Source organism: Cardiocondyla obscurior, linkage group LG13, assembly GCF_019399895.1.
Source record: "Cardiocondyla obscurior isolate alpha-2009 linkage group LG13, Cobs3.1, whole genome shotgun sequence".
Lineage (NCBI taxonomy): Eukaryota > Metazoa > Arthropoda > Insecta > Hymenoptera > Formicidae > Cardiocondyla > Cardiocondyla obscurior.
Genome location: NC_091876.1, coordinates 4,688,187 through 4,707,889, shown reverse-complemented (window position 1 = coordinate 4,707,889; position 19,703 = coordinate 4,688,187). Strand labels below are relative to the sequence as shown.

The 19,703-nt window shown below is 48.6% G+C and overlaps 1 protein-coding gene across 4 annotated transcripts in view; it reads right to left on the bottom strand.

Annotated features, from left to right (window-relative positions):
- Sema2a (Semaphorin 2a) overlaps nt 1-19,703 on the bottom strand; it is a 339,187-nt gene that overhangs the window by 130,017 nt on the left and 189,467 nt on the right. Inside the window, exon 1 of one of the 4 annotated variants that reach the window (XM_070665270.1) lies at nt 6,674-8,258. The exons of the other annotated variants lie outside the window; for them this stretch is intronic. Coding sequence (XP_070521371.1) covers nt 6,674-6,854 — 181 coding nt within the window. The 5' untranslated portion in view covers nt 6,855-8,258. Of the gene's footprint in view, nt 1-6,673; nt 8,259-19,703 lie in introns of those variants that run through there. 4 annotated transcript variants of the gene reach the window in all.

Below are 19,703 nucleotides of genomic sequence, written 5' to 3'. Positions count from 1 at the left end.
GCAGGAGGGCGCGGTTGCTCTCAGGCGCGAGGTCTTGTCATCTTTTTTCCTTTTTTTTTTTCTTTTCAATATCACCGTTCGAGATAAAGCGAGATTCAATTTCCTGCCTCGGTCTCTCTCTCTCTCTCTCTTCTCTTTCTTTCCCGTTCGCCTGCCATCTTCTTCCGCGCGCTACGAGCTGCGAGCCGGCTGAGAGGCCGGTGCGATCTGAAATTCCTGTGACGAACCGATATCGTCCCCGACTACCCGAGAGGGTGGAGTTGAGATAACTTCGAATACGTGGAAAGGTTCCGAGGGCTCGTGGAGTGCTACGCGACTTATATCGGGGATTTGGTACGTGCGTGCGCTCCGAGGGTGGAAGAGGGGTCGGACGATTAGGTGACTAACCCTCTGTTTGCACGGTGAAGTATTCCGATAACAGTGGGCTCCCCTATCAACGATATCTCTGCGCCTCGTTTATTGATACAGGACAATTAGCCCTGTCTGCCATCGGAGCGCAACAGAGATCTTATTGAAGCCCACTTGAGATTATTGAAACGCAGCGGAGACACGATAGCTCTGCCCGGCATTTAAATTTGCAATTGTCATAGAGAAAAGCAGTTTCGTACTGCAAACAGTTTCGTATAATAGATTCATGTTATTCCACTCGATTTTGCTATCAATTTCGCAGCGCGCTTTCGTTTATTTTGCATTATTTTTTCTTTTTTTTTTATTCGCAAACAAACATAAAACACTCGCACGCGCACACTTTATGCTTTGCTAACGTACAGCTATTAAAACAAACAGAAATGTTTAAACGTAGGTAGTATGATTTTTCTAAAACAGCATTCGAAAATAATACGATTTTACCATTTTAGTGGCGTTATTACTTCCCTTTTTAATTTAATTGTTGAAAACTGACAGAATATATAATATTGAAAAAAGATAACATCCCTAAAAATGTACTTACGTATACGTGTGTGTAAAGTATAATCTATTTCTTAAAATATTTCTTTTCTTTTAATACCAAAATTTCTGTCCTAAAAGTATAATATTCGAAAACACATAAATATTAAAAAAGAACGTGTCAGTCACGATAATAAAAGACACGATTGTTAATTACTTTTTTTCCGCCGTAAAATCGCTTTTATTTTCGAAAGTTCCTGCCTCGTGCGTCTTTACTTCGCTTCCCCTAAATACCTGGCGTCGTTAAAAGTCCTCGAGATTGGACATAATCGTGAAAGAAAGCCGCGGTGGTATTTGACTGCGCGCGCGAAAGTCGGATGAGAGCGCGGCGACGTACGCTGGGTGTCTCGGTTGAAGGAAATCGCTTCGATGTAGAATCTCGTTAAGCAGCGTGAAAGAACTTAAAGCGCCGTTAAGATCCGTTGTTCGAGGCACCCGTGGTGCCTCCGAGTGCAAGAATGTAATATCCACGCGCGGTTTACAGCGGCGACGGCCAACGACTCGCCTAACTGTAAAACTAAGCCCTAAGATTTCACGCCGACGAGATTTCGCGGCACCTTCGGGTGGGGCGAAATAATGCCCGCCCGCGCTTCGGCAAATAATATTAATTTTACTGGAGACGGCAGGTCCCCAAGACGGGGGAACTTACGACAGTTATTACCGGCGCTGATACTCGTCGTCGGGCGTAATTACCAGTACGGCACCGTAATCCCTCCCGAATCACATAAATGATGGGGGAAGTATTCTCATTTCCGGTTTAACGTCCGCCTCGCGAAGGTACCGAGCATTAAGCGGAACGTGTGGCAAACATTCTCGACTTCTTTGTCGTCCGATCGATAACGTTGAGATTTTAGGGACGTAAAGTTTTTCGCACGGCCGCGCAATTCGTTTCTCATTGTTCGTTATGTAATCGCCGGCGAGAAAAAATTCAAGCGCCGAAGTATCCGAAATGTAGTGCGCGACGCGTTACATCCTCATTATCCCTTTTATCCCGCGGAAAGACATTCACGGCAATGAAATCGCCTTGCCTCGCGCAGGTATTATACCTTCGCGCATTTACGCCACCGAGTACAAAGTGTTTTCTGGCGCTATAAAAGAGCGAGAGAGGACAAGTAAGGGAAAGAGCGGAGGAAGGAAAGATCCACCCTTGTTCGCACTCGGTATCTCGTTCAGAGTACACATAATCCTGTCGTTGGAATATCCAACATACCTCGGCACGCTCGCGCTTTCGTCGTACTCTTTGTTTCGCATTTCACGAAGTGCCGTGTAGAACATCGCTCTAGCCGTAGTTTGCGTCGCGAGTGGATTTTGCTCTAAACGAAAAGCGGGAGAAGAAAAAAAAATACACACGCGAAAGCTAATGCTGCTAAAACTGCTCCTTTCGAACGAGAACCGTGTAAGCTGTCAAACATACGTAGGTCCGGTTGCGAACGCGAGGGAAAAAAAAATACATACAACGAGACAAGAAAAAAAAAAGGGAAAACGTCTGTTTAATTTAATTCGCACTTGCAAAACTCTTTGTGTGTGGGCGGGAATTAAAGTTCGTACGCGAGCTCCTCGAATCCGATTAGAGTGGCGATTAAAGCAAAGCTCACGCGACGGGTTTAGGTTAAACGGCCGAAAACTCATCGTTCTTCGTTTTCTGCCCAGTTGTAATACCCCGGGCGAGCGCCGCCACGCGTTCGAGCACGATTACGCGAAAGCGGCGAAGAAAAGGAAGAAGTTGCAAACTATTCCGCGCGCACGCGAATCGATCGCGGAGCCGGGGCTATCTTGCTCGTTCGCGGCGCAGATTTGCACCAACACACTTCGCCGGTGACTCGAGCCACGGGGATTTTCGCAACAAAGTTGCTCTCCGCTTTTGTGTGCACGCCCCACAACGATCGCGCGAACTTGGGCCGTGTCTTCGCGCGCTACGCGTCGCCCTCGACCTCCGCTCGCTGCCGTCGTTCTTCACCCCGCAGCCGCCCTTTCACGACCCCGTCGACGCCGCGCGTCTCGCGTGCTTTTTTACTTTCGCGAGAGAGAGAACTTCCAGAGCACCGGCGACGAAGTAAAGGGAAATAAAAAGCTAGAGGCGCGACTAAGAACGGCAGGAATAATGCATAGTAGGAATTAATCGAACCCCTTTCGCTCCCCCGAGGGGTGCTTTTTTTTGCCGCGGCGTCGCGTCGTCCGGCGTCGCGTCGCGCTCTGCTCGCTTCGGATCGGCAAAAATCACTTTTCCTCCCCCGTCCCCTTTCCCCAAGCGCCGCCGGCGAATCAAGAGGGAAACTTGGTGGATAATTTTCCAAGAGTCCGGCAAGGGTTACGCCGTGCTCTTTCAGCAAGACGCGCGGGGCCCTTTCAAAGGGAATAATTCGACCGCGGTGTACCCGCGCACCGCGCACGAAAGCTTCCGGCTGATTCCCGATGGTCTAACTTCACCAGCCTTCCAAAGGCAATGTCTCGGCATTCATGCTGACTCCCCCTCCTTCCTCCCCCCTCGGCCGCAGGAATGCGCGGTTCTCCGAATACCGCGCGCTGGATGAGTCTTAGCTGCGGTCGCTCATTACGCAGCTTTAACGGATAGCGATAGCAAACGAGGACGAGAAAGCCGGGGACAGACAGGCGAACGAAGGTGGAAACGGACGACTGGCGGCGACGCAGTTGACTCGTGAAGCTTTTAATCTCGAAAATCTTTAGGACCTCCGGACGACCAAAGGAAAACTTTCGCAATCCGCCGGGCGCTCACGACCGGCCGAACGGCCCGCGCGGTTCCCTTCGCTTTTCCCTCTTCTCTTTGCCCAGCTACTTCCGCAAACATCGCTCGCAAATCTCTATGTAGTGCAAAGAGAGCATTGCCACTCGAACTCGTTGGATTTACCGACGAATTAGGGATCTATATACGTTATAATCTGCCGCGAAAAATCAGTTGCGAGGAAAAAAAAAAAAAAAGAAAAGAAGAAACAATTTTTTTTTTTTTTAATTAAAATTCTTGCGCGGAAGATCAATTACTTAATCTATCGAAAGGCGATCCAAGTAACGATGGATAATCGAAATTAAACACAGAATTGTTCGTTTCGGGAAAATAATTTATTGCTCTCGTGTCTTAGAAAGGTACAATTTAATGCAACGGGACATAGTTGCGCAACTTGGCTGTATGTGCACATGCACAACGGGTGGGTTACACGTCAAATATGCGTGCAAATTGGATCAGCAGATCGGTTTGAGAAGCCCCGTCGAAATTAATATCCGTTCCGTTAGTTACCAGAGATCCGATACGAAGGGCTTAGAATGCATGATCGTTTCGTGGTGTAGACGCCCGCCCGCAAGTGCAGATTAGATCAATGCGATGTGTTGTGAATACAGTGCGAGCTTGGGTACACGTCTGGCCCCGGTGCAGGCAGCGTTATTCACGGCGTTACAGTCAACACGCTACCCGATGACGAATCCCGTGCGAATGAGTTTCGGTGCGTGCCTCCGACGCCTCGGCGGTCGGGCGATACTTCGAATCACGAGGACCGTTTAAGAAATCCGAGTGCCTTATCGCGAATACGTACACCGTGGAAGACGATCAAATAACTGCGCGTCAACGATGTTCACAGCGTCCACGCAACATCTGCGTCTAACTCCGCGCGCATTTATCTTGTACCGGAATTTACGTCACGCTCCAAACATTATTTTAAATACGGGGAAACAAAAATAAAAAAAATTAATAAAAAAAGAAAATTAATAATTAAAATTAAGCACGCTCGTTCCGCGGGAGCTCGCGGCAATTGTTGGTCTTCCCCTCAGCATTCGCGGAACGTACGGCGACAAAATTAGCCAGCGATAGCTTCAAAACAAGTGCCGCAAGCGCGCCGCTCGGTTGCGGGTACGCCGCGGCCTCGCGAAGCCCCGAAACTTCGTGCCAAATATTCGCGCGAACGCGAAACTGGCATTCCGCGTGCACACACGCGGACATCCCGCCGGAAGGGCAGCGCATTACACGGACAATAACCGCGCCATTGTAATGAAAATTCCGCCATCGGCGCGACGGGAAAACAGACCCGAAGCCGAGTCCGGCCGCAAATCCTCCAAAAAGTTTCCCAGAAAATGCTACGCTCGCGGAGAACGTAGAAATACTCGCGTATTTAAGCGTGCCTACGAACCGTGCCCGCGTATGTGTTTGTGCCGGACGCGCTCGTAAGCGGCGCGTCTCCCCAGCATGCGGTCTCTCGCTTGTACGTAACACACGCGAGAGCCGGCACGCACCGGCGATGCTCTCCGCACTCGACTTCCACGGTCCAAGCTAGCCGGGGCAAAACCAAGCCGAGACCGTAGCCAACCAAGCAGGCAACCGTCCGACCGACCAACCGACCATTCCACATTCCATTCGACGGTTCTCTCTCCCCCGGCCACCATAATGAAGTCAGCCCGGCGTTCTAAGCCCCGGTAATATCGCGTGGCAGGGCACTCCCCGAGATAATATTGGTGATGTATGCTAACGGGCTTTTCGTTGCCCGGGGTACGCACGTTTTTACGTTCCACTCGTACCGTCCGTTCTCTTAAACGATTTAACGCGAAACGAGAAAAGCGACGGGATAAAGAGGGGAACCGGCCCGACCCCCTCAAGAAAAACGCCGGGGAATTAAATCCCTCGTGTGTATTCGCGTCAGAGAGTGTTTTTCGCATATGCGACAAGTCAACCGTAAACCATCGGTGGTTTTGTCGGCTTCTACCGAGGTATGGGTGTCTCGAAATCGATCGACGTAACGCGGAGCAATTAAACTTCGCGTCGCGCGAATTATGTGAGGAAATTAACGTCATTAGTAAAACGCGTAATTTTAAAATAGAGAAAAAAAAAGGTAACAAAATAAAAGAGACAAAGTTCCCTGTGATTAATTTCTGTGAAGTTCGTTCGCCTGCATCAAATACGCTGATTGTATTTCATTAAGCGTAGGTGTGAACGATTGAGTTTGCTCGTTCGCACAATTTGTACTGCAAATGGTCGGTCGGCGCCGATGAAACGATCCCGGAAGTCACAATATTTAATTTGGAGGATTGCAAATTAATCACGATCGATATCCTGATATAGAAGTGCCACGGCGGCCGGCAGTCGCAAATAAAACGCGTCATAAATGGAAAAAATAGCCGACAAAAAAGCGCAAATAAAATGCACTCATTGATAGATAAAACCTGGAAAAAAAAAATAGAATCACCCGCGCCATTGATTATTGTCTACTTTGCCCTTCGAATTATCGCGCTGATGCGAAACTACTTCTACGCTCCTACGCCGTATATCTTTCGGTTAGCATAGATATATACATGACGCTTCAACGAGCGTTGCGTAATTTATTCCAACGCCGGATTACGACGGCGGTGTCGTTCGGGATTTCCGATCGTTCTCCTGAATGCGTGCCGCGCGCGGATCGGGCCGCGAAACCCGTTTCTGTCACCGGCCCGTCGATGGAAAAACGAAAAATCACGATACCACGTGGCACCGCTATCGCCGCGCAGCTCTTCCGTTTCCGCTTCCGTCCCGCCGCCGTAATCAAAACGAGCCGAACTCGACTCTCACGTTCGAGTAGCGCGATTATTGCCACGTGAGTATATCGATTCGTGCTCGTTGACCAAAGGTATCTCCCAATAACCACGATGATCCTACGGTAACCGAAGCCTCGATCGACCGACCTGAGCTCCGCGCTGCGGATCGAGTACCGATAACGATAACGACGGGAGCGTTTTGACGCGAAAGATATCTAACCTTTGTGATGCCTGAGATGGGAACGTCCGCAGCACGGCTGCTCGAAATACGCGTGCCCGGGGTGGGCGCCGGCAGGCCTGCTGGCCGCGCTGGGGCCCAAAAGCTGTCCGAGGACAGCTGCGAGAACAGCTGCCCTAACCATCGTCGTCATGGCGTCCGGTAGTAGCCTCTGCCGCTGCATGGTCACAGGAAAATAAAAAGCACTTCTTCGCACTATCTCCCGCGCGCTTTCCGCCTTCCGCTCACTCTTTCTCTCTCCTTCCGAGAAACGGTCCGATCCGCGGTCTGCTCTATCTCCGGCAATTTCGGGCCACTTCGCGCACGACAGCCGTCATCCGGGCGTTCGATCCGGGCCCTAACGAAGCTCACAAAGGACCGCGTGGGCCGCGACGCTCTGGCCTTGGGTAAAAGAAGGTAGGCTCTCCGCCGCAGCGTTGGTTGTTGCCCTTTGCCGCCGGCAACGACAACGACGGCCGTTCACCGGCGTGTAAAGCGTCTCTTTTCTTCTTCTTCTTCTTCTCTTGCTTTCTCTTTCTCTCTCCCCTCTCGGCTCACTCGCCGTCCTTGTCCTGTTCCCGCGGCAGGTACACTCCAAGATAGAAACTCGACCGCGTGCTGCTCCGCTCTCTCTCTCTCTCTCTTCCTTTCTTTCTCTCACTCTCGGCCTTTCGCTGCTTCTTCGTTTTCCGCACCGCTTTCGAGGACAAAGGAACTCTCTCTCCTTCGCCTTTTGCTCCTCGGATACAATCCGGTGTCCACAAGTCGGGTGTAAGCGAATCTTCGGAACGACGCAACGATTACTCGACGCAAAAGCAGATGAGCCACGCGAGGTTTCTTCACGTTCCCATCGACAGCTGGCCGATATTACTCGTGGCGCTTCGAACGGTTCTTATCTCCCGTTAGCAGCATCCGAGACGCGCGCTGTAATTACGACGCTACTCGGTACGAAACACGGCGGGTACGGCGTCGCGACCAACTGAGAGGAAATCTTGGCTAACTAAATATAAAGAACGAGACGCGCGCGACGGTCACATCTGTTGCTCGGAGTCGACGGAGCCGCGCTCGCCGAGGTCCACGAGTACGCCGTGCCCTATCGCGCACCGTGCATCCCGTCGGTAACACAACTGCAGCCGCGTCAGCGACGTACGTCCAGACATCCGTCACAACATGATCGAGACGGTCGGTCGAGCGTCGGGAGCGTCGCCAAAGGCAGTAAAAAAGAACGCGACCGGGACTGAGCTCGTCCAGCAGCGAGCGAACGACTGCATAAACCTCCCACGTCGGAGGCCGCGGCACGACTGTTACCCTCTGACGCGCGTTGCCGCGTTCAGCTGCTCTCGGCGCGGTTCGGTCAACGTCGGCCGCACTCGGAAGCTACTCCAAAGTCGTGCTGCGACTCCACTCTGATCCATCCGCCGCGCTCTCTCTCTCTCACCCTTTCTTCTCTTCTCTCCCCGTCCACCCCGTGCTCCTCGCAATCCGCGTTACGTACTCGCTCGCCGCGAAGAGGCGAGGAAGCGCGTCAACCCTCGATATTTCTCGTAACGCGCCACCCGCTCCTTTATGGTGGCTATGAAAAATTTTTAGGCCGCACGACAGAGCCGGCCCGCAGGGAGAAGGATGCTGCGAGTCGGACTTTACGGCACTTTCGCGGCGGCACCGTCTGAATTATGAACAAGTTCCGCCCTTCCTTCTTTCTTTCTTTTTTTTTGTTTTTTCTTTTTTTTTTTTAGAGAACGTCAAACGAAACGCACCGTCTACTCGCCGTTCCTTTGACAAAGCCGATAAGCTCCTTCGATTCGCGGCAGATCTTCGGATTTCTCACTCGATTATCGAGAGCTACCTGCTCAGATTATCCGAACGCGGAATATTCGTAATAAAAAGGAAAAAAAAAATATATAAATGTATCAGATTTATATAAATAGGAATATGCCACTGAAATAGTTGCCCGTGTGCTCGAAATTATAATATCATTTATTTATACCGCATGGAAGACAACTTGTAAATGTCATGGAATATTTAACTAGAATATAAAAGTACTCGGGTTAATAAAACATTTTGACTTTGACAAATTATTTTCGCAAAGCTTTCCACTAATAACAGTTCAAAACACACGGTGTGTCCGGGAAATATTTTTTAACCTTAAATTTCGCAAATATTCTAATTTACCAAATTGCAGTGTAATACAATTAAATAAAATTAAATTCTATGACGTAAGTCGATAAAACAAAAAGGAAATATTTCGCATAAATGGACTTAATCTCTCGCGTGCACGTAAGTGTAACACGTATGCAAAAAAAAAAAAAAGTAAGAATTACTAATAAATCTCTGATATATATGCATAATACATTTTGATTTGATAGTTGACGCAAACGAACTCTAATTGAAGTAAAACGGTTAACATGATTATTCCAACTAAATCATTTGGTTAGCGAAAATTCAATTAGCGGTCTACTGAGTGCATGCAAATGTAATTACGATGCAAAAGCGAAATCTTGTTATTCTAGGTGACTATTCATATTATTTGTGCGAACCGAGCGAGATGAAGAACGCCAGACGCGATTGTGCAAGTCAAATCATTTTTTTTTTTTTTCTTCTTCTTTTCGCGTACCATCTACTTTCAATATCAACTTCTCCACATTGCGAAACCCGCATTGGCAAACGAACGCCAAATATATCGCTCTCCGTTACGAATTCAACGAAAATAGATAGAAAACAAAAAAAAAACAAAGAAGAAAAAAAAAACGAGTATGATGTCGGATTATTAAAATTTATTTTGTAGCTGCATTGTACCGTTTCATCATCCGCGTTGCAAAATCAATTCTCGTAGACGTGCCGTAAAGAATTTTCCTTGGGGTCGGGATGCACGTTCGACGCCCGCCGACGTTCGCTACATCATGCGCGCCGATGCAGCTCGAGAGATGCCGCGAGAACGAAGTCAAGCGGGGCGTATGAATAAGTCGATATGCTAATGCGAAAATCCTGCGAAGTTAGCTGAGCCCAGGCTGAGCTGCAAAGAAAGTTACGCGGCATCCAGGCCGCGGGTACAAAGTGTCTCGGAAGGGGAGACAATTTTGTAACCCCCCTTTCTCCTCCCCCTCCCCCCCCCTCTCGGTCCCGTAGATGCAGCGCGGTACTGGGTATTACTGCCTTAGTAGGTACAGGCCACTTGCCTTTGTTGCTCGCGGGGCGAGACTAGTGGAGGTATAGTCAACGGTAGTAAGGGAAGTCGTAAGAATTTTAGAACAAAGGGAAAACCTGGAGGAGTAGAAGCCGCGGCTTTTCTTAGCTTTCTCCCGTCCCGCTATCCCGCTCTCTCTCTCTCTTTCTCTCGTGATACAAGAGGGTCGGTCGGGTGACGCGGCCAACAAATCCACCGGCCGCTCTATTCCATTTCATTGAAATAGTTTAGAATTGCATGAGGCTACTCGGTGAACCCTCTCTCATCATTGCGCCGCTTCTTACGGGCTGCCCTTGCACTTCGCCGCGGTCCATTCGAGATACTGCTTATTCGGGAGACCGCGTAACAGAGCGGTGAGGGCGAGCAAATCGCCGGAAAAACCGTAAACCGTCGCCGGTATTCGGCTTTTGAAATATAGAGCCGCCGGTGCACGCGACACGAGTAGACGAGCGCGTGTCTAGGAAATCGCGTCTGCGAGATGCTCCGGTGGATGCGTTGAAGAAAATGCAGAATGTCTGATGGGTTTTATGAAAAATTCTACGAAGTCGCGTGAAAATTCTATGACAAACGTCTATTCGCTTGCGACGTAGAAATTGCACATTCCGCTCGAGCGACAATTCGATAAAGACTGTCGTACGTCCAATATGAGTCACGCGAAAAGAGACTAACTAAGATAAAGTCGCGGTGAAACGTATTATTTTGACATATCGCGGAAAATAACGTTCTTACATTAACGGTCGATTAAATGTAATTCGATATTACTTCGCGGAAGGCACGAATCTTTAGTTAGTTCCACTTCAATGGCGACGGAGCGGCGTTTGAACTGTCGTAGAACGCGAACGATGAGACAGCTTCAGCGCGAGCGATATTAAATATTCAAAGACGTCAAATACAGTCCACATTATCCTCTTATTCCGCGGAGGCGCTTCGCGCGTCTTTGATGCGCCCGTGCCGCCTCGTTGCACGCGAGTTGCGAATCGACGGGTCTCCCCCTTTCGTACGAACGAATCGAAAATATTTGTCGCCACGTGGGTCAACAAAAATCCGTGCCCTCCGCTGACTCCGCGCGCGATTCTCCACCGGTACCTTCTTGCCTTTTCATTTTCATAGTCATTCTTTCATCCTCACTCCCGTGCGAAAACACGGAACAGGTACACAAACTCAAATTACTTTCGATATAAAAGATAAACAGGAATATCGAAAATCGATAAGTCACGTTGCGTGCAGGGAGGATGCAATTTTACCGAAATTTTACGGCGGGGGATATTCGTGACGGATAATGATATATTATCGTTATAAACTTTCACGCTTGCGGAATAATCGCCACAATTATCGTCTAATACGTGTCGGCGGCTGAGAGGTATCGTTCAGCCATATCGCACGCGAGCCCGCCGGCGTAATTACCCAGCCGTCTCATTCTTATTATTCAGCGTTTCCTTCCGCCGAAAGACACGACAGCGGCGGTATCCCGGTATAATCGAGGCCCGCACACAGCCTTATACATAACCTAAGACGCGTACTTTATAACGAGACACCGTTTCTTCCTCACGCCGTGCCCTTCTGTTCTCTTACGTCCGTCGAAAGGCGCGCCCGGTGAGAAGGGCAATCCGTTAAATTATACTTAATATCTATGCGGCACGGTTCTCACTTATCCCTCATCCAGAACACGCGGTACGCATCGAGATCTCATCATCTCGTTTGAGGGGAACGAAACGCATAGCCCGCCCCCCGCCGCCTCCTCGAAACGGAATCCGGCTAACGTCTCACTTGGCCGTAAAAACCCGTATGCTCTTTTGTTCCGTGAAATCCGCTTAACCGCAGCTTTATCCTGTATAAAACAGGAACGGAGACGTCAAAGAAAAATGTTGAATTTACAAAGACCGCGTTATATATGCGCCGTATGGTTCCGCTGATTTCACTTCGAAAGGAGACGTTAAATTTCAATATAAATGGGTTTCCGAACCATATATGTGATTTGAGGGAATATTGAGTAAAAGATTTCAGGCGTACGTGTGTAAAACCGTCATTTTCTGCATATGTGTACGATTTACGAAATGCATAATATATACTTCGCGTATAATCGGTAAAAGCTCGAAAGAAAAAAAAAATTAGTTAATTGTTCAAAAAGTCTGACAGTGATTCTCATTAACCGAGAGATTAAACGATATTCCAAAACAGCGCACTGTACTTAACGAATCCCTTCTGATTTCTCATCCATGATTAATGGACTCGACTTCGTAAGCGTCTTGTGTGCGTACAACTTTAGCTGATTCCTTGGTCGATTATGAACCAGGCGCAATTCTCGCATTCTCGCTCAATTACTCTCGCAGCTTAGATCGCATTCCGTTCTAATCTGTGAAATACTCGCACGCTTACGGCATCTTTGATAAACGATTGCGGTGCGAGAGCACCTGTCCTATTTGAGAAATGAAACGCGGGAAAATAAAAATGACGCAACCGCCGACGCCGTTGTTTACCTTTACCTTCTCCCTTATTAACACGTTTAGCGTTGTAATTTTTGACCGTAAAATTTTTCAACGAATATCTCGGACGTATGTATACTGACTCTTTCGAGAGATTAAAAACCACTTAGCGAGCGAGACCGCCGAAAATAAAGCGTCGTTAGTGTTCACTAAAATTAGCACGAGCTGTAATATTCGTCTGCGGTTGATTAGGACGGCGCAGTTGCCGGGAAAGGCCGTGTAAAACGCGTCCCGCAGTCTGCATTCCGTTCTGATTCACAGAATATTCAGCCAGGTAAAGCGTCTTTGATAGAACCGAACCCACCTCTTTGGTGACAATGGACGTTGTGCGGGAGGTGAAATACGGGAAGGAGACCACGAGAAAGGCGCACGAGAAAGAGAAGACACGAGGGACACTGGAAGCGAAGGGGGAAAAGGGGGTGGGAGGGAGAGGTCTGCACGGGGGTGTGATCATCAAAGTGACCCATACCCTGTTAAACGGCTCACGTCTCGATCACAGACAAGCCGGAGTAATGCCGCCGAGTGATACCAAGGGCTGCGCCGGCCGAGGGTGTCACGGTGGATTTAATTAATGCAATTTAGCATCCATCCATCATCTCTCGCGTTTTTGCCTTAACGAGGGCTGCTACCGTCGACGTTACCGTTGCTGCTGCCACCGCCGCCGCCGCCGCCGCCGCCGTCGATGCCGTCGCTTCTGCTGATGCCATAGTGCCTCTACGTAGCACTTTGATGAGACAAGCAAGCCTCTCTCGATTATATCGATACCTGTCCCGCCCCCTCTTGGCGCAGCCCTTCTTCCTGCTTCGACCTCCGTCTCGCATCGTGGAACCAGGGCTTTACGATCACCCAGCCGTATTAAACTGCGCCGTACAAGCAACGCGTTAAGCTCGGCGTCCATGTACGCTCATCGGCGTGCGGTTATGCGTGTTTGTATGCGAGCCAGCTGCTACCTATACGTCGCTCGTATCGGGGCAATAGACATCGACGCCGGTGGGTAATAATAGTGTAGGAAAAAGGAAGAAAAAAAAGAGAAAAAAAAAAAACGAAACGCGCACAAAGGCGTTGTCCCCCGCCTGTTTTCGTGTAGTCCACTCTGGCGTCTTGTTAGCAACCGCTGCAAACAGGCGCCCGTCGTGTCCCGCTATCCGAGCGACATCGTGGGCCGCATTTAAGTGAGATGTATCACGCGTCGACAGCACAAAGCCGGTTCGTTTTATAGCTGCTCTCGTGCTCATTCTTCCGCGTGGCATCGAACAGATTTGTTTGACGTCCGTAGAAAAAAATCGCGTCGTTAACGAAGAACTCGATCGAATTAATTCCGAGGCTCGTCGCGATCGAGCGTAGTTTATAAACGTTGTCGCGGTGATTTGAATTTTTGTATTTTAAATCTTTTGAAGTAATTTAAACATGACGACCCTTTAATGAATTAGAAATTGCGACTGTAATAAATTCGGATAAAATGTAACGACTGCAGTCGCGCTGATCAACGATGCTTCGCAACGATACGGTTAGAGAAACGTATATGCAGCAAAGAACGATTGACTCAGGATTGAAACGTATGCCGGATCAGATCCTGCAGCGTACCATTCGTTTTTATAGAATCGGAAGAAGGAAACGAAGACGTGTAATAGGGCGAGCGCAGTATCCGCTCGTCGGCTAAAATAGTTTCCGATAAGGCGAACACGAGAGAATCTTCTCTTCCGAATCGCGCTTCTGCAATCATGGGAATCGTTGCGATTTCAGGTGGTAGTTTCAGTGTTAAGCGAATGCTCAAACATGACGGCGCGAGCAGCCCAGGGCAGATCCGCTCTGCGGTTGTTCTCCTACGAGAAATAATATTCAGAGACTGCGCGACACGTGTACAATAACGCTAATAAAAACTCCCCGCAATAAAAAAAAAATAAAAAAATAAAAAAAGGAACGCTTGGAAATTTTCAGTCGTTTCACTTTTCATACGGGCATTTTTTCAATTTATATTATTAATATGTCGCTAATTAAAAATTAAATGCCACTGGCGCAATGGTACCGCCACAACCAAGCAATTATTCTACTAATGACTAATAAGTACTCGCGCTGTAAATGTTTAGTGAACAAAAGTTTCCTATTGCGATATGCGCCTGCAATAACGGAGTTGAATGAGCGTCGCGAGAAAATTATACGAGCGCGGGAAGCAATGCGGGAAGAACAAATCGTAATACAGTTTGTAGAGCCGGGTATAGTGGCCGCGGGTGTAAGATTACACAACGTAAAATGGCTTTAGCCCCCGAAATGGCGTTGGGTTAACGACAAGACCGCGTGCACAACGATATGGCACTTTTAAGAACTAAGTAGATAATCGTACTCGTGTCAAATGCACGCAATTTACACCGTGTCTCCTCGTATTCATTCAAAATCTTTTTTTCCCCTCATCTTTTTTGCGTAAAAGAACTTACGTAATAAAATAAAAAATAAAAAAATAAAAAATAAATAAAAATAAAAAAATAAAAGACGCTGTGATTGTTCCGCGATAATTTTCGCATGCCGATTTAATCCGCCGAAATCGCTTAATCGCGAACCAGTCGCACCGTAATAGATCCCGGATCGTCGGTAGATACGCGAGATTGGACAACGCGATTGCGAGTTAAACGATTCATCGTGCGTGTGTATCTAGCCGGGCCGGAAAAACGAGGAGCTCCGCGCATTTCGGGCGAGTCGTTACGCGGCACGGCGCGTGATAGTAACTTCGATCGACATTGAAATATTAGCCGCGTTAGTTCTACAAATGGATTTCGCCCAGGAAGCGCCCCTGTCACGACAATACGTCGCGGCGATGCGAAATCCTCATATCGACGTTTATCTTCCGCCAGGTGAGAATAATGTATGAGGCCGCGAGGTACCGAATTAACCGAAACAGCCGGCGATTGGTATTAGATAGCGGAGCCCCGAATCGCCCTCACTTTAGGTATTAGGAACGATTACGGCGGAATAATTTATCGCGCACCGATTGACACCCGCGTGACGTCGGCCCGCCGATAGATTTTTTCGCGAACGGCCGAAGATGGTCCGCGGCGCTAAACAAAAAAAAGAAAATTCGTACGCGTAATTACGTTAACTCGCGCCTGACAGCCACAAGCGCGCTTACCGCGAGCCAGACGCTCGCGCAGCTCGGCGATCGCCATTCGATGAATGCGGCTTAATTGGTGGGCGAGGCCCTCTAATTATATAGCTGATTGTCGATGCCGTCCATCGGCGTACCCGCCGCCGCCATCTGCATTACCAGTGATTACAGTGTGACGTTCCCTCGGAACGATCACGAGTCCTCCGCGTCCGTTTCGCTCGCACTCTCCTGCCCCCGATCTCCCCGTCCGACCAATTCGGCCTGATTATACATTCCGTTTTGGGGGTATTCGGGCAGTAGTGCATTTTTCACGAGCAGTTAACTGAAGTAATTAGTCATTGGACAGCAAGCAGCCGGAATAAACGCGGGTACGTTCTCGAGAGCATTCTGCGGCGTAACGCGGACGCGATCGATACGTCCCGCCGGCGCGGAACTTTTGAGCTTTACAACTGTCAATTGAATGCCGAATATAGACGAAACGTGTATCGAGTGGCCGACGTGAAATATCGATACGTCTATAATCCCAGGACCAGGCTTAAAATACATCGGTAAGACAGCGTGAGAGCGTCATATCTATCGGAAAAGCCGTTTAGAAGCCCCTCCCGACATGCAGAGCGTACTTTTAAATCGACGATAATATTCGTATTTTTGCATTTTCTAATATTTCTATCAGACAAATCGCCGGCGGTTGTGTGCAAAGCGGTTCGTACCTTGCCACTTATTTTATTTTTCAATATTTCGAATTTTTAACGATGTACCAACGCGGAAATAAAATAAAATGGTTGCGGCTGGACGCGCGTTCGACCGCACACTGTGCGCAGTAATATCGTCCCTATTGGCATTTAGACCGCGGCGTTGCGAACGGTTACCAAAAGCCGCGGACCAGCAGGCGCATTCGATATCATAGTAGTGGCGTTATTAATTCCCAGTGGTTCCATCGTATACACACGCGGGACGATTGCCGTTAATCGTGTCTGCGGGCCGGTTAATCGTTCAGCTCGAGATGCTCGATTAAAGTGGAGGAAATTTAGACGGCGATTAATATATTAAAGTGCCCGGCTATTTCCGGAAACGCGCCGCCGTCGGAATCGGAGCGGGCCGTTGATTCAACGTTGTCTTATTCGCAGCGCGGTACTTTTACAATAATTATCGACGGAAAAAGCGTGCGTTAGATCGCGATCGGCGACCGGAAAATAATCTCGCTCCGAATACCTTCACTTGCCGAATCTCGCTTGTGCTCGAACTGGAATAATGCGCTCCGATGTTTCGATTCCGGAACAATAACTCGACATTATACAAATCAAACGAGCGTTGATATTCATGAATCCGAAGCCGGAGGGTGAAGGTATAATTGCATTACGCGTCCACCCTAAAATACGACGACGCGGGGAGATCCGTTCCGTGTCCCTCCGTCGGCGGATCCCATCGAGTTTTCTCCCGTATAATCGCCCGTGTTTCACGCGTTTCCACCTCGTATCGGACAGAATCGTCGACCGAAAAACGACAGTGCGTAAAATCCCGCCGCAAATTCCAAACTTCAGTCTAGCTTTCCTTTCGTTTTCCCCGTTACAAAATGTCCCTCCGTTAATTCCCACCGTCATTTCCAATACTTTCGACTGCGGGGCTGGTACTTTGTAAATATATTATTCCATCTCGTATTTCGATTGCCGTTTAATTTCGCTATTTCTCAAATACGCGGTTGATCGTTCTCGAATGCATATATGATCGCTTGACCACAGGCTCGATTGCAGTTCGCGTGATTATGGTCGACAACAATGTCACATATGCACGTAATAACGGTACGTCGTGAGCGGGGGTGGGTGTGGAGGTGACGCGTTCGTACAAAATGGCACGAGCATGCCGGCGATAAGGACAACTAATCCCGCAGGAGGAAGAAACGAGCGGCGAGCGAAACGAGAGGAATCACGCGGGGAAACGGAATAGGCGACAGGTACGCCTTTCAGTTTTGTGCGGCGAGGGGAAATTGAAACAGCTAACCGCGTTGGCGTCGACGATGGCGAGGGGGAGAGAGAAGAGGTCGGCGCGCAGCGAAAAGAGGCGACCATCGGGGGAGAAATTCGGTTGCGAGGGTGCGAACGAGAGCGAAAGAGAGGAGCGAGAGAGGCGAGCGGGGAGAACGAGAGGTACGGCGCGGGAGAGATTCAATCAAACGAACGCATATAAATGAGTCGTTTCAGAGTAAAACTGAATTATACGCCGACGCTTCTATATCCACATGCGTGCGTCACGCACGCACATATACATGACAGGTATGCGGATCACAGCCCCGAGCGAACTGCGGGGGTGTTGTTACATGCTGGCGAATATCCAGGAATGTCCGCCGGACTCTTACCGTGAAAGATTCGTTTGGATAACGCGACAGTGATATATTCGAGAGGCCGAGAATCAATCGTAGAGTCGAATAAAAACGGTCGGTAAAAAAAGATAATGCCAACTAATTGACGAAACTTTAAAATAAATATAAAATATTAATATTCTTCAATTTACTTAAAAAAAATTATTTTTAAGAATTATTTCATATATCTCTCCGTTCGGCGAAATAAATAATCTTCCACTAAAGATTGGCGAATTAATCGGAGCATCGGAACAAGGACGAATCGCAGATATGAGTTATTTTCAGAACCAGATGCGCGTAATAACGTTGATTGTACAGATCCCTCGCGAAGATCGCACGCGACGAATCTTTTCGTCCGAAGCAAAGTTATCTCGCGACGAGCAACATAAGGAAAAAAAAAAGAAAAGAAAAAAAAGAGCGCCCGAAAGGGAACGATCGTTCTTCGTGAAAGAGAAGTGGACAATCCCGCGGCATGAGTGACAGCGTGGCGAGAGAGATGTAGAGAGAATAGCGAAAGCGAGAAACTCTGAAAGACGTGAAAAGAGAAAAAAGGAAGGCGAGAGAGAAAGAAAGAGAGCTGACGGACCCCGGCGGTAGGAAATTAAATAACCAAACTTTTCCACAAGGATCCCAAGGGTTACTTTGGAAGCCAACGTCGGGCAGGGCAATGGCAATGGCGGTGAAGTGACTGGAAAGAATCAAAAGAACAAGCGGCAGGACCACGAGCGGGGCGAGGGGGGAGAGGGGGGGGATAGGAAAGAGGCGAGGTCGCAAAGGGACAAGGGGAGGTAAGGGTGCGCGCGAGTGGCGAGGACCGCAAGAAGTGCAAGATAAACGCGCCAACGCTCTGCCATTCCGTGTTCTCTTTGTTCCGCGCCAATCCTGGCGTCGCTTCAACGCATTTTCGAATTTTTCGCCCGTCCCCTACGCCCGTTATTCTTCTTTGTCTTACTGGCCTGCATTGCGCGCGGGACCCCGTCGTTACGCTGGGCTCGCCCGAGCGATAAAGTTTGCCCCCGAAATCTTTCTCCGCGTTCCTTTGCCTCCCCCAACGGACCACTTCTCCCGGCGCCAAGTTTCTTCATTACGCCAATGACTCGTTATGTCGTATCGCGAACTAACTGCAGCGCGAAATGTAAACTACGCTGGCCCGGTATAATTGACTCCGTACAGCGATCGTTGGAAAAAAAATTATCGCCCAGGTAAACGCGCATCGACTTTTTCATTATCTCCTTCTTTCACGTAATATGTAAACACGAACGTGTAAATTAAAACGGAAGGAATTGTTAATCCATTTATAATTAATAATCCAGAAATTATGATTGACATACATTCCGACGTAAACGAGGAAGTCAATGTACGTCCAGTGAAGCGCAGTCGATAATCCTATGCCTCATTAATCATGCAATATTTCGGAACTATCTTTACATAATTGTGGAAAATTAAACGTGACCTCGTTTATCGAACTCTCAGGATCAATATACTTACATATGGGACGACGCGATGACGGCGGTGTTTCTTTTATAATTTACAAAGGGATTAAAGTTCTCGTCGCCGGGTTAACGTTGCAAGTACGTGCTCGCCGTGTTCGGTGCATACGTTTCTATATCGAACAGCATCGAGGAACGCGCGGGATAGATGTGTACGTAAATCAGGCCACCGTTAATAACGTATCGTGGGTTATTGGCGCACATAATAAAGGTACGAGCTGCTTTGAATTTCGCAGAGGCTGATAATTGAACCCCGGGACTTTAACAGCGCGAGCTTTCGTTCGATTCCGAGAGTACACCACCTTGGCGAATCTCTGGGCCGAGATGTCCAGAATAGCTCGAGGTAACGAGACAATCTAGAAACGCGATTTGGCTTAACGACAAGAACGATTTCCAATCACTGGTATACAACAGAAAGAGAAA